The following is a 13,984-nucleotide window of genomic DNA, read 5'->3' as shown; positions in this document are numbered from 1 at the left end:
AGTGAACAGTCCTTTAGCTGTGGAAGAGGAGCATACTATGGTGGGCAGTCCTTCAGTCATGGAAGAGGGGCATACAAGTCAGGGCCAGAGGCAGATGTTGGTGGTAGGAGACTCTATTATTAGGAAGGTTGATAGGGTAATTTGTCATCCAGACCCTTTACATAGAACAGTTTGCTGTCTTCCAGGGGCTCGTGTTAGGCATATTGTGGAGCGTATTGATAGATTGTTAGAGGGATGTGGGTCTGATCCTGCAGTCATGGTGCATATTGGTACTAATGAAGGAATCGGTGGGAGATGGAGAGTCCTAAAAAATGACTTCAGGGAGTTAGGTAGCAAGCTTAAAGCAAGGACCTCCAAAGTAATATTTTCTGAGATATTACCAGTGCCGTGTGCTAATTCAGTAAGGCAGAAGGAGTTAAGGTCTGTTAATTCATGGCTAAAGACATGGTGTAAAAATGAGGGGTTTGACTTTTTAGAACACTGGGCTGATTTTTCACTAGGGTACAATTTGTACAGTAAGGATGGATTGCACCTGAATGACATGGGTGCAGGTGTGTTGGGGGAAAGGATGGTAGCACGTTTAGAGAACCTTTTAAACTAGGCAAAGGGGGGGAGGGTCAGTTAGAACAAAATAGAACAGAGAGATCAGTCTGTGAATATGACAATCCCTTAATATCTCAAGGAAGGGATGACTTAAGAAATGTCACATTAGAAAATATAGAGGAAAGCACACCGAGTAGCAGCAGAAAGCACATGAAAATTAAATGTATGACAACAAATGCAAGAAGCATGACAGGTAAAATGGGGGAGCTGACGCTCTTAGTTGCAGAAGAGGACTATGATGTTATCAGTATAACTGAAACTTGGTGGGATGATTCACATGACTGGGCAGTTAACTTAGAGGGGTATACATTATTTAGGAGGGACAGGAATAATAAAAGGGGTGGAGGAATCTGCATGTATATTAAACCTAACCTTAAACCTACAATAAGGGAAGATATTTATGATTCAAGTGACAATGTAGAGACCCTGTGGGTTGAAATAAAGAGTGGGGGGAAAAATCCTAAAAAAATATTACTAGGAACATGCTACAAGCCTCCCAACATTAGTGACCCGGAGGAAACTCAACTACTTATCCAAATAGGTAAGGCTGCTAATAACAGTGCTGTAATTATGGGAGATTTTAACTACCCTGATATAAACTGGGCCAATGAAACTAGTAATTCGGCTAAGGGGGATAGATTTTTAAATGTTCTCAGGGATAACTTCTTGTCACAATTAATAGAGGAGCCAACTAGGAGTAAAGCTATATTGGATTTAGTGCTATCAAACAATACAGATATAATATCAAACATAGAAGTTAAAGAACATTTGGGTAACAGTGATCATAACATGGTCACATTTGAAATCTATTTTCAAATGCAGTGTTTTAAAGGCTTAACTAAGACTTTTAATTTCAAGAAAGCAAAATTCAACGATTTAAGGAAATCATTAAATAATATAAATTGGGACAATGTATTTTCTAATAAAAATACAGAGAATAAATGGATAATATTTAAAAATGTGTTAAATAAATATACATATCAACACATACCATATGGTTATAAAAGTAAAAATAAAAAAACAAAGCCATTATGGCTAAATAAAAATGTGTTAAGAGAAATTAGGAAAAAACGTAGGGCATTTAAATTATTAAAAGAAAATAGTACAGACTCAGCATACAATATTTATAAGGAATGTAACAAAGCATGCAAAAAAGCAATCAAATTAGCCAAAATTGAAAATGAAAAATTAATTGCTAAGGATTCTAAGTCTAACCCTAAAAGGTTCTTTAAGTACATAAATAGCAAAAAATCTAAGAAGGATAATATAGGTACATTAAAATGTGTGGAGGGTAGCATGATAAATAATGACAGGGAGAAGGCTGAGGTACTAAACCAGTTTTTTTCTTCAGTATACACAAGAGAAGAACCATTGAATGATACTTTTGAACATAATAGAACATGCCAGTCCATACCACTAACTGGGTTTTGTTTAGAGGATATCAGGAAAAAACTGGAAAATATTAAGGTAAATAAAACTCCAGGCCCAGATGGAATACACCCAAGGGTGTTGAGGGAACTTAGCACTGTTATAGACAAACCTTTACTCTTAATTTTTCAAGACTCATTATCCTCAGGCATGGTACCCCAGGATTGGCGTAAAGCTGATGTGGTGCCACTCTTCAAAAAGGGAAGCAGGGATGATCCAGGAAGCTATAGACCAGTTAGTCTGACATCAATAGTGGGGAAGATATTTGAAGGGATTATAAGGGATTATATTGATGAACATATTCGTGTAAACAAGATTATGAGTTCTAATCAGCATGGCTTTAGGAGAAATAGATCATGTCAAACTAATCTGATTAGATTCTACGAGGAAGTAAGTCAAAATATAGATAAAGGGGAATCAGTGGATGTGATATACTTAGATTTTGCAAAGGCATTTGATACAGTGCCACATGAGAGATTAATGCACAAAATTAAGGGACTGGGAATAGCTGAAAATGTTAGCTCATGGATAAATAACTGGATAAAAGATAGGGAGCAACGAGTAGTAGTAAATGGATCATACTCAGATTGGACAAAGGTAATCAGTGGCGTCCCCCAGGGATCAGTACTGGGCCCTGTTCTTTTTAATATTTTTATAAATGACTTGGAGCAAGGATTAAATAGCGACATCTCTATTTTTGCAGATGATACTAAGTTAAGTAAGGTCATAAGGTCAGAGCAGGACGAACTGTCTTTACAAAGGGATTTGCTAAAATTAGAACTATGGGCAAGTGAATGGAAAATGAGATTTAATACGGAAAAATGCAAGGTTCTACATTTTGGAAGTAAAAATAAGCAGGCTACGTATTTTTTAAATGGGACAAGACTTAGCCAAACACAGGAGGAAAGGGATTTGGGAGTAGTAATAGATAACAAGCTAAAGATGGGTGCACAATGCAGGGCAGCGGCTTCAAAGGCTAATAAGATACTAGCATGTATTAAAAGAGGTATTGATTCAAGGGAGGAAAGCATAATTCTGTCATTATATAAAGCCCTGGTAAGACCTCACCTTGAGTTTGGAGTGCAGTTCTGGGGACCAATTGCTAAAAAAGATATTGCAGAACTAGAAAAAGTTCAGAGAAGGGCCACAAAGCTAATAAGGGGATTGGAGAAATTAACCTATGAGGAGAGGCTAGCCAAACTGGGTCTGTTTTCTTTAGAAAAAAGGCGCTTGAGAGGTGACATGATTACTTTATATAAATATATTCAAGGCCCATATACAGAGATGGCAGAAGCTCTGTTTATTCCAAGAAAATTGTTTCTGACAAGAGGTCATAATTTAAGGTTGGAGGAAAGGAGATTTAATCTCCTGCAACGGAAACGTTTTTTCACTGTGAGAGCAATAAAATTGTGGAACTCATTACCAAAGGAGGTAGTGAATGCCAATACCATAGATACATTTAAAAATAGTCTGGATAAGTTTCTGTATACTAACAAAATTCATGGATATGATTGCTAGTATTAAATGGGTCACATTTTAATGGGGTTATTTAATCTTAACTGGAGCTTTTTGTAAGTATTTTAGATTTGTATAGGTTGAACTCGATGGACTTCAGTCTTTTTTTCAACCTTATCTACTATGTTACTATGTTACTATGTTACTAAATCATTTACCGTTTCACCCGACGTCCTTTCGGTGGCCGACTTGCGTTGCCTCTGGTATTTTCGGCCGCCCCTCCGCCTCCATCTTGGCCCGGTACCTGTAGGGAAAAAGAAGAAGGAGAGGGAGACTGGAACTGGGAGATAGTCCCCACTGAGTTGTTTCGTGATGAATCGCTAGCCTCAGATCGTGTTTGGCGTTCTCTTCCTCGACGACTCTGGCGTCTGACGTCACCTCTGGGCATTCGCGTCTCGCGGGACTCCCATCTGTACACGTGACCATACAGCTAATCGTCCGCATCTCTAGAGAACTTGATTCTTTTCTTTTCTTCATTGCCTTTTCTAAATTCATCCAATTTTGTATCCAAGTCAGCCTTCAGAGTATTAAAATCAGTGATGGACAATTTTTCCTGTAAACTGACCTCCAATGCTTGTATCTTCTGTTGGTTCGTTTGTATCTCTTTTTGTATACGTTGTATCGTCAGAATCATAAGATCAAAGGAACACTTGTTAAGAATCTTTTCAAAGGTTGAACAGTATTCTTTGTCTTCCATAAAGAGTGTCGGTCTTAATGACACTCTCAGGCCTCTCGGGATTCGCGCGAACTTGTAATATTCAGCAAGAGTAGAGGAATGTAATTCCCAATTCACCTCTTTCTTTTTTTCACGTTCCCACTGTTTAGAACATAGGTCTGTATCTGGGATAGCCAGAAAGTCCCGTGGGCCTCTTACAAGAGTGGCAATAGCTGCAGCCTCCACATCAGAGAACGTAAACACATCTTGTTGAATCTCCATAGCTTGTATATAGAATAATTTTGTTAAGAATTGTGCTATTGACTGGTGAATTGATTATACAAACAAGTTAACGTCCAGCACCAAGTCTGTCCTCGGTAAGGGTGCAAGCAGCCGCTGTCTCACCTTGACAGGTATTAATATGCAAAATAGAAATGGCTGCAGCACTCCAAGTTGTTTTTTTTAAAACATTTTTATTACAAGCAGTGAAATACAGGCGACGTTTCGGGCTTCTGCCCTTTCTCAAGCCAAGTGATTAGTACATAATCCAACTCCACCTTTTATAGGCAGTCCATGTGACACAACACAGGTGTAAATAATTACAATTGTGATAATACATATTCCTTCAACAGAATAAAAATAATCAATAAACAGTGATTTTGTTTCATAATCATAACTATGCATTTCTTATACAAAAAACCTTGTGATTTTCAACCTATGTAATTCTTTAAACACCTTCTTATTATTAAATATTTAGTGTTAATATGAAGAAAATATAAAGTGACCTTAACAGTTCATTATCTTATCTGTGAATTATGTGAGATACTTTCATGTTAGTGATTTTTCATTACCATTTATTAATGCTATTTAAAAAAATCTTTATTATATTAAAAACAGTAATCAAACTAACAACTAAATTCTAATCTTGCAAGATATGTTTTTTCTCTGATGGATGTTAAACAGGGGAATGCACACACTCAAATATTATTTACTATATGTAAACCATAACAACAGCATTCGAAATAAAAACCTTATGTTTTTTCAAACAACCTATTTTATATTATGTTATTCAGCACATCTCTTTTTTCAAGTTGTTCTCTTTTCTTTATGTGAATCTTGATCTAAATCATAGAGAAAAAGTTTACAGTAAGTTATCACAATCAACTCATTATAGAAACAAGAACAGGTTATAGTCTTTATTTAAACCTTTAGGGTGCATACTTTCTAGTCTATTGATCCAAATAACCTCTCTCTGCTGTAGTTTTTTAACTCTATCCTGTCCCCTTCTCTGTATTGGAACATGTTCAAGGATTTGAAACCTTAACTGGTTAACATTATGGTTTTTCTCTTTAAAGTGTGCAGATACAGGTAAATCTGAGATGGCCTTACGTATGGTATATTTGTGTTGTGTGAGTCTGTCTTTCATTTTTTGGGTAGTTTCCCCTATGTATATTAATCCACAGGGACATTTTAGAGAATATATGACATGATCCGTTTGACAAGTAAACAAACCATTAATCCTATATTTTTTACCCGTGTATGGGTGGACAACCTCACTGCCTTTAATCACACAACTACAATGTGAACAATTGTAACAGGGAAAAGTGCCTTTCTTTTTTGAAAGTGACATCCTTGTCTTACTACTACCTATATCAGTTTTGATTAAATAATCCTTTAAGTTTTTAGGTCTTTTATATGATAGTAATGGAAAAGATTGAAATTCTTTTATATCCTGATAATTATTTTTTAAAATATGCCAATGTTTTTTGACAATACCAGATATCTGCTTACTATTGACATATATATATATATAGAGAGAGAGAGATATTGATATATATATATATATATATATATATATATATAGAGAGAGAGAGAGAGAGAGAGATACTGATATATATATATATATATATATATAGAGAGAGAGAGAGAGAGAGATATTGATATATATATATATATATATATATATAGAGAGAGAGAGAGATATTGATATATATATATAGAGAGAGAAATATTGATATATATATATATATATATATATATAGAGCGAGAGAGATATATATATATATATATATATATATATATAGAGAGAGAGAGAGATATTGATATATATATATATATATATATATATATATATATAGAGAGAGAGAGAGAGATTGATATATATATATATATATATAGAGAGAGAGAGATATTGATATATATATATATATATATATATATATATATAGAGAGAGAGAGAGAGATATTGATATATATATATAGAGAGAGAGAGAGAGATTGATATATATATATATATATATATATATATATATATATATAGAGAGAGAGAGATATTGATATATATATATATATATATATATATATATATATATATAGAGAGAGAGAGAGAGAGAGATTGATATATATATATATATATATATATATATATATATAGAGAGAGAGAGATATTGATATATATATATATATATATAGAGAGAGAGAGAGATATTGATATATATATATATATATATATATATATATATATATATATATATATATATATATATATATATATATGTATACATATTTGAATGTTTTTCTTAGTTGAGTCTAGAGCACAACTGGAGGTAAAAGTGCTGCCATCTAGTGCTCTTGCTAACGTACAGTATTCTTGCACAACTGCTGCCATATAGTGCTGCAGACACATGCATTCAGCTGAGTTTTACTTCCATGCTTTTCAGCAAAGGATACCAAGAGAACGAAATTTTGATCAATTAAATTGAAAAGTTATTTAAAGGGATACTAAACCCAATTTTTTTCTTTCATGATTCAGATAGAGCATGTATTTTTAAGCAGCTTTCAAATGTACTCATCTTATAATTTTCCTTTGTTCTCTTGCTATCTTTATTTGAAAAGCAGGAATCTAAGCTTAGTAGCTGGCTTATTTTTGGTTCAGTACCTGGATAGCACTTGCTGATTGGTGGCTTAATGTAGCCACCAATAAGCAATCATTACCCAAGGACGGCTCCTTAGCTTACAGGCCGGCTTTTCAAATAAAGATACTAAGAGAATTAAGAAAAATTGATAATAGGAGAGTTGCTTAAAATTGCATGATCTATCTGAATCATGAAAGAAAAAATGTGTGTTTTATGTCCCTTCAAAGAATGTGTAATGTGTTTGCTTCTATAAATGTTGTTTTAAGATTTGTACATAGTATACAAGGTGTAATCTATAAAGTGTCACAAAAACCTCACTTTATTTCTGCTGCTAATTCCTCTCCATGTTCCACCTGCCGTTCTGTTGCATTAGTGTAAAGTTTAACAAACTTTACACCATCTGAAAAACTCAGTAACTCATATTTGTTAATCCTAAATACCTCTCCCCTTTGTATTGCCTGAAATTCTGGCACAGACACTTTCTTTTTTCTAGCTTCTTTGTCTCCTTGTAGCAGACATATTTTGATCTTTCCACCATGTCTTGTAGCATGTGGGGCTGGCTTAGAATTAAAGGTCCGTTTTTTCCTTTGTGTGTTACAGAAAATTAAATGATTAAACTACTGCTGTGTCGGTGGTTTACAGCTGTGATTTAAGTCATTCATTGTCCATGTGGGTTAGGGCTAGCAGGGGTTAGATCACTGTTTTGTGATTTTCTGAGCAACCAAGTAACTACAATGAGTGTGATCAGTTCATTATTCCTTTCACAACCTATGTATGTTACAAACGTCATTTAAAAGGACACTGACCTCAATTGCAGGGAAATTAATGGAAACTCTTTTAAAGGAAAGACTTGTGTATTTCAGTCAGACAAACAACTTTGAAGACAAAGGACAGCATGATTTCACTGCTGGAAGATCATGTCAGACTAATCTAATTTATTTCTTTGACCATGTAACTAAATTAATAGACCAGGGAGGAGCCGTAGATGTTGCATATCTAGACTTTAGCAAAGCATTTGACACCGTCCCACACAACAAACTTATTCACAAAATGTATTGCCTTGGAGTAGATGCTAAGATTGTTAAGTGGGTAGAATGCTGGCTTAAAGATAGACGACAAAGGGTTTTAATTAATGGAGTACATTTAAATGAGGCATCAGTTACTAATGGTGTTCCTCAACGGTCAGTTCTTGGGCCTATTTAACATGTTCATAAGTGATATTGGAAGTGGGCTTAAGAGGAAGGTTTGCTTGTTTGCTGATAATATGAAAATTTGTAACAGAGTTGATGTTCCAGGAGGGTTGATCAAATGAACAGTGATATTAAAAAAATTATGCAAGGTAATGATGTACCCCCAGATATGCTGCTAGCCAGAATCTCAGTAGTTTCTAAACCAGGAAAGAGTCTCCAATATTGTCAAAATTACAGACCCATTTCACTTATTAATCAAGATATTAAACTTTTCACCAAGATATTAGCGAACAGATTAAACTTAGTGATACCAAATTTAATCCATAAAGACCAAGTCGGCTTCATCAAACTAAGAGAAGCTCTAGACAACACCCGCAAAATCATAGATCTCTTAAATTACACAAAGAACAAATCAATGCCTTCTCTGTTCCTAGCCTTGGATGCAGAGAAGGCATTTGATAGGGTTAACTGGAATTATCTTCACCCCATCTTAAATAAAATGGGTATAATTGGCCCATTTCATAAAGCTATTTTGAAACTATACTCGAACCCAGAAGCATTTATAAGAGTGGCCGGATATCAGTCTAAAAATATTAAAATTCGGAATGGGACAAGACAGGGGTGTCCCCTGTCTCCCCTTCTGTTTGCCCTGAGTATAGAACCATTAGCGATTAAAATTAGGGACAATCAAGATATTGCAGGAATTCAAATTGGTTCACATGACTACAAAATATCACTCTTTGCAGATGATACTAACACTTACTAAACCGCTTCTATCCCTACCACCCCTTTACTCCACCATTAAAAAATTTGGGAAATTGTCAGGATACAAGATCAATGAGGACAAGTGTGAAGCGATAGGAGTGCAGATCCCTCCCCAGATGAAAACATTTTTGGAGATCAATTTCTCTTTTAAGTGGCCTAAAAATAAGCTAAAATATTTGGGAATTAACTTGACAGCTAGAACAAATAAATTATATGAGGAAAATTACACTACAATGTTTAAAAATATTAGAAAATTACTAGAGAAATGGTCCAAATTTAAAATATCCCTATTTGGAAGAATTGTCACGACGAAGATGACAGTTTTACCCAAAATTCTATACCTTTTCCGATCTTTACCAGTAACAGTACCGATTCGAGAATTGCTTACAGTTCAGAAAGACCTCCTACAATTTCTATGGCAGGGAAAGAGGGCACGTATAAATAAGCAAGTTATGTCCAGGAATAGGAAGGAGGGGGGTATAGGGATACCGAACATGATATCATATTATTATGCTGCACCTATGGCTCAAACACTGCATTGGAGTAAGTCTGTGGGAGATAAACAATGGGTCGAGTTGGAGTCTGATCTCATTGGGGTTAATCGGATAGATAATATCTTGTGGACTACCAAGAAGGAAAGACCACACAGAAAAGACAAATTTATAGCTATAGAACACACTATAAGATTATGGGATAACCTTACACATAAATTCCCCTTACTTAACCAAAAATCTACACTAACTCCTCTAATCATTTTGGGTTCGCCAATGGAAATATCCATTGGTGCAAAATGGTCAAACAAAGGTCTCAGAATAGCAGATGTATTAAGGCAAAATAAACCCATTTCCTATGAACATTACATAAACTTAAATAATATAGTAGGACCCCAATGGTTCCATTATTCACAGCTGATTTCAAGAATTAAAGAGGTGTTGGGGGGTGGATTGGAGGGTCCAGACACAGCTTTTGAGAGGATTTAGCTATCAAAGCAGAATTTGAAAAGCATAATATCCAAGCTTTACTCGATATTCAATACTGCTAGAAAAACAGACAAACCTGCTTTTATTATAAAGTGGGAAAATGAATTAAATAAGAACTGGCCAGTAGACCAGTGGGAAACACACCTACATAGAGGTATGGCATTCACAGTGAATGCAGCCCTAAAAGAAAATTATATGAAAGTGGCTTTCAAATGGTATCTACACTCAACAAGGTCTCATAACACACCAGATAAAGATAAAAATTATTGCTATAGAGGCTGTGGGGAGTTAGGCACTTATCTCCATATGTGGTGGAGCTGTCCTGGAGTTAGGAAAATTTGGGAAGATGCCGCAAAATTCATTGGTATACTTTTATCTAAGGATATAAACCTAAAACCAGAACACGCTTTGCTACACTTTCCCAATGAAGACATTCTTAACCACCATCGTAAGTTAACAGAAATGATCTATACTATCACTAGACTGGGTATTGCCAAAAACTGGAAGTCGGAACCCCCTTCTTTTACACATATACTAAGCAAATTAGAATATCATTATCATAGAACGGCACTCTCAGCAAAAATATTAGACAAAGAAGACCAATTCCTTGTTGAGTGGGAACCTTATATTATGTTTTATGATAAAACCAGAAGATGTCAGGGTAAAGGAAGGAGTCTTCCACATATAGGAAATGTGTTATGATTTATATTTACAGAGTAGGATGAAATGAGTAATTTGAATGACTAATCTGTAATGAAAAGGCTTGAAGTACAGAACTTTACAAAATATTTATACATATATTGTACAGCTGTGCATTGTTATGTTATGTTGTATTTAGTTTATTTATGTTTGTATTTGTTTCTTTTATTCTTTTTCTGGAAAATAATAAAAATTATTTCAGCAAAAAAACAAACATACTAGAGGACTGGTCATATAGGATCCAAAAACCCAAAGGCCAATTATAGTCTCAATAGTACATTACTGTCTGTAAATAAAGAAGAAAGGGACTTGGGAATTATTATTTTAGATGATTTAAATTTTGGTACACACTGCAGTAGTGCAGCCAGTAAGGCCAGTCAAATACTTGGCTGCATTGGGAAAAGTATTAGTAGCAGAAACAGCAAGGTCCTTATGCCACTTTACAGATCATTAGTTAGGCTAAATCTGGAATACTGTGTACAGTTCTGGAGACTATATATTCAGAAATATATAAATAAACTAGAAGCTGCCCAAAAGAGGGCTACTAAAATGGTACATGGTCTAAAATATAAAACATACAAAGAAAGACTCTATGATCTAAATATGTATTGTTTAGAGGATAGAAGGGAAATAGGTGACATGATAGAAACCTTCAAATATATGAAGGGACTTAATAAAGTAGAAGCTGAAAGCATTTTCCACAAAAATATAAATGCCAAAATAAGGGGTCACAATCTAAAGTTAGAGGGTAGCAGATTCAGGAGAATTTTGAGGAAACTTTTTTTTACAGAAAGGGTGGTGGATTCATGGAATAAACTTCCATTTGAGGTGGTAAACACAAAGACTGTGAAGGAATTTAAAAATGCCTGGGACATGCAAAAGTCTATCCTAAGAAAAAAGTAACATGTAATATGGGTAGGCTTGATGGGCTTTTTAGTTCCTATCTAACGTCAAATTCTATGTTTCTATGTCAGAGGAATTTTAGAGTGCATGCGCCAAGAAAAGTTATGTCCACACACAGTGATTGACAAAAATGGGATGCCCTAGTGTCCAGTAAACTGCCCTTACGTTTTAGCATGGAGGCTTATTCAGAATAGTTAAAGTGTTTTCAAAATAATAATTCCATTGTATTTCTGTTCAACAGATACCTTCTTGAACTACAATAATCCTAGTCACGGTCAGAGTGCAGATGCTTCTTTCAATCTTCTTCAGTACCAAACAAGCTATGTAGGAAATGTATGTCCTGAATGTGGGAAATGTTTTAACACAAAATCACAACTTATTAACCATCTGAAAATTCATACAGCAAAGAAAGTGTTTTCATGTTTGGAATGTGGGAAATGTTTTAGTCGGAAATCAATTCTTATTAATCATCAGGCACTTCATATAGGAAAGAAAGCATTTTCATGTTTTGAATGTGGGAAATGTTTTATCTGGAAATCATCTCTTTGGAATCATCAGAAAATTCATTTAGAAGAGAAAGCATTTTCATGTTCTGAATGTGGGAAACGTTTTGCCAAGAAATCATATCTTATTGAACATCTGAAAATCCATACAGCAGAGAAAGCATTTTTATGTTTTGAATGTGGGAAAAGTTTTGCTCAGAGATCAAATCTCATAACTCATCAGAAAATTCATACAAAGGAGAAAGCATTTTCATGTTCTGAATGTGGGAAATGTTTTACTCTGAAATCAACTCTTATTTCTCATCAGCAAATTCATACAGGAAAAAAAGCATTTTCATGTTCTGAATGTGGGAAATGTTTTACCTGGAAATCAAATCTTATTACACATCGGAAAAGTCATACAGGAGAGAAAGGATTTTCATGTTTTGAATGTGGTAAATGCTTTACTCGGAAAACAAATCTTATTAATCATCAGAAAGTTCATTTGGAAGAAAAAGCATTTTCATGTTCTGAATGTGGGAAATGTTTTTCCAAGAAATCATATCTTAGTGAACATATGAAAATTCATACAGGAGAGAAAGCATTTTTATGTTTTGAATGTGGGAAACGTTTTACTCAGAGATCAAATCTTATCACTCATCAGAAAAGTCATACAAAGGAGAAAGCATTTTCATGTTCTGAATGTGGGAAATGTTTTACTCTGAAATCAACTCTTATTTCTCATCAGCAAATTCATACAGGAAAGAAAGCATTTCCATGTTCTGAATGTGGGAAATGTTTTACCTGGAAATCAAATCTTATTACACATCGGAAAAGTCATACAGGACAGAAAGGATTTTCATGTTTTGAATGTGGTAAATGCTTTACTCGGAAAACAAATCTTATTACTCATGAGAGAATTCATATTGAAGGGAATCAGGGAAATCATAGATTAACCTTGTAAGTGCAGAGGGTGATACATAAGCATCATCTGCACAATACCTAGAGTGCTCATGATTACATATACTCTGGGGACATTCTTTTGTAGCTGTTTGAGGCCCCTTTGCACCTAATCTGCAGTTATGAGATAGTGTAGTGTGCTCATCACAGTGTGTGTGTGTGTGGGGGGGGTTCAGGGACCCTGTATAGGCTTGAATAGACAAGTGATCACAAGGCACAAAAAAAACATGTATTTATTTGAGTAAACGTTTATAGAAGGGAGCCCTATGTGCAGTTTAAAGTTGTATAAATATACCCAAAGGCCTTTATTTGTATATTGGTAAACCCTTTTTGATGAGGGCATTCTAGTCAGGTGATCACTAAGGTGACTATTTCCCTATCCGGAATTTTAATTGACTAGGTGTATAGGTTTACAGAGTGAGCCCCTATGTTAAGAGGCTTCCAAAAAAAAAACTTGTCTGGATAAGGATAGGCTACATAAAATTAATTGTGCTGATTTTTTTCTTCTTTTGATTTTCAATTGCTAATTTCTATAGAAAAACACTATTCTCTATTAATTTATTTTAGAAAAGTTACTTAATGCATTTATAAATCGACAAATGTTTTGACCATAGAGTTGAGTAAACTCAAACTGTATTGTTTACAACCTTTTTTATTTAAATTGTAATAAAAATATGTTTTCCAACCTTTTGTTGTAGATTTCTCACATGTATATATTTATTAATGGTTTAGTTTGAAACAAAATATAGTTTGGGTGAGTTTCTCACTAAATAATGACTTACAGTTGTGCTTAACTATGAGCAGCATCTAAATGCTCCTTAGCACAGGGGTTGTAAAATGGTTCAGCAGCTAAGGGGTAAAATGTACATTAAACACATTGAGATTGTTA

General features: G+C 34.5%; 1 protein-coding gene across 1 annotated transcript in view; it reads left to right on the top strand.

Moving 5' to 3' along the window:
- LOC128657233 (gastrula zinc finger protein XlCGF26.1-like) overlaps positions 1-13,259 on the top strand; it is a 106,348-nt gene extending 93,089 nt beyond the window's left edge. Inside the window, exon 6 of the mRNA XM_053711498.1 lies at positions 11,895-13,259. Within this exon, the coding sequence (XP_053567473.1) occupies positions 11,895-13,099 (1,205 nt within the window). The 3' untranslated portion in view covers positions 13,100-13,259. The remainder of the gene's footprint in view (positions 1-11,894) is intronic.
- The last annotated feature ends 725 nt before the right edge of the window (positions 13,260-13,984 follow it).

This window comes from Bombina bombina, chromosome 4 (genome assembly GCF_027579735.1).
Source record: "Bombina bombina isolate aBomBom1 chromosome 4, aBomBom1.pri, whole genome shotgun sequence".
In the NCBI taxonomy this organism is placed as follows: Eukaryota; Metazoa; Chordata; class Amphibia; order Anura; family Bombinatoridae; genus Bombina; species Bombina bombina.
This window is presented reverse-complemented; position numbering and strand designations above follow the sequence as displayed.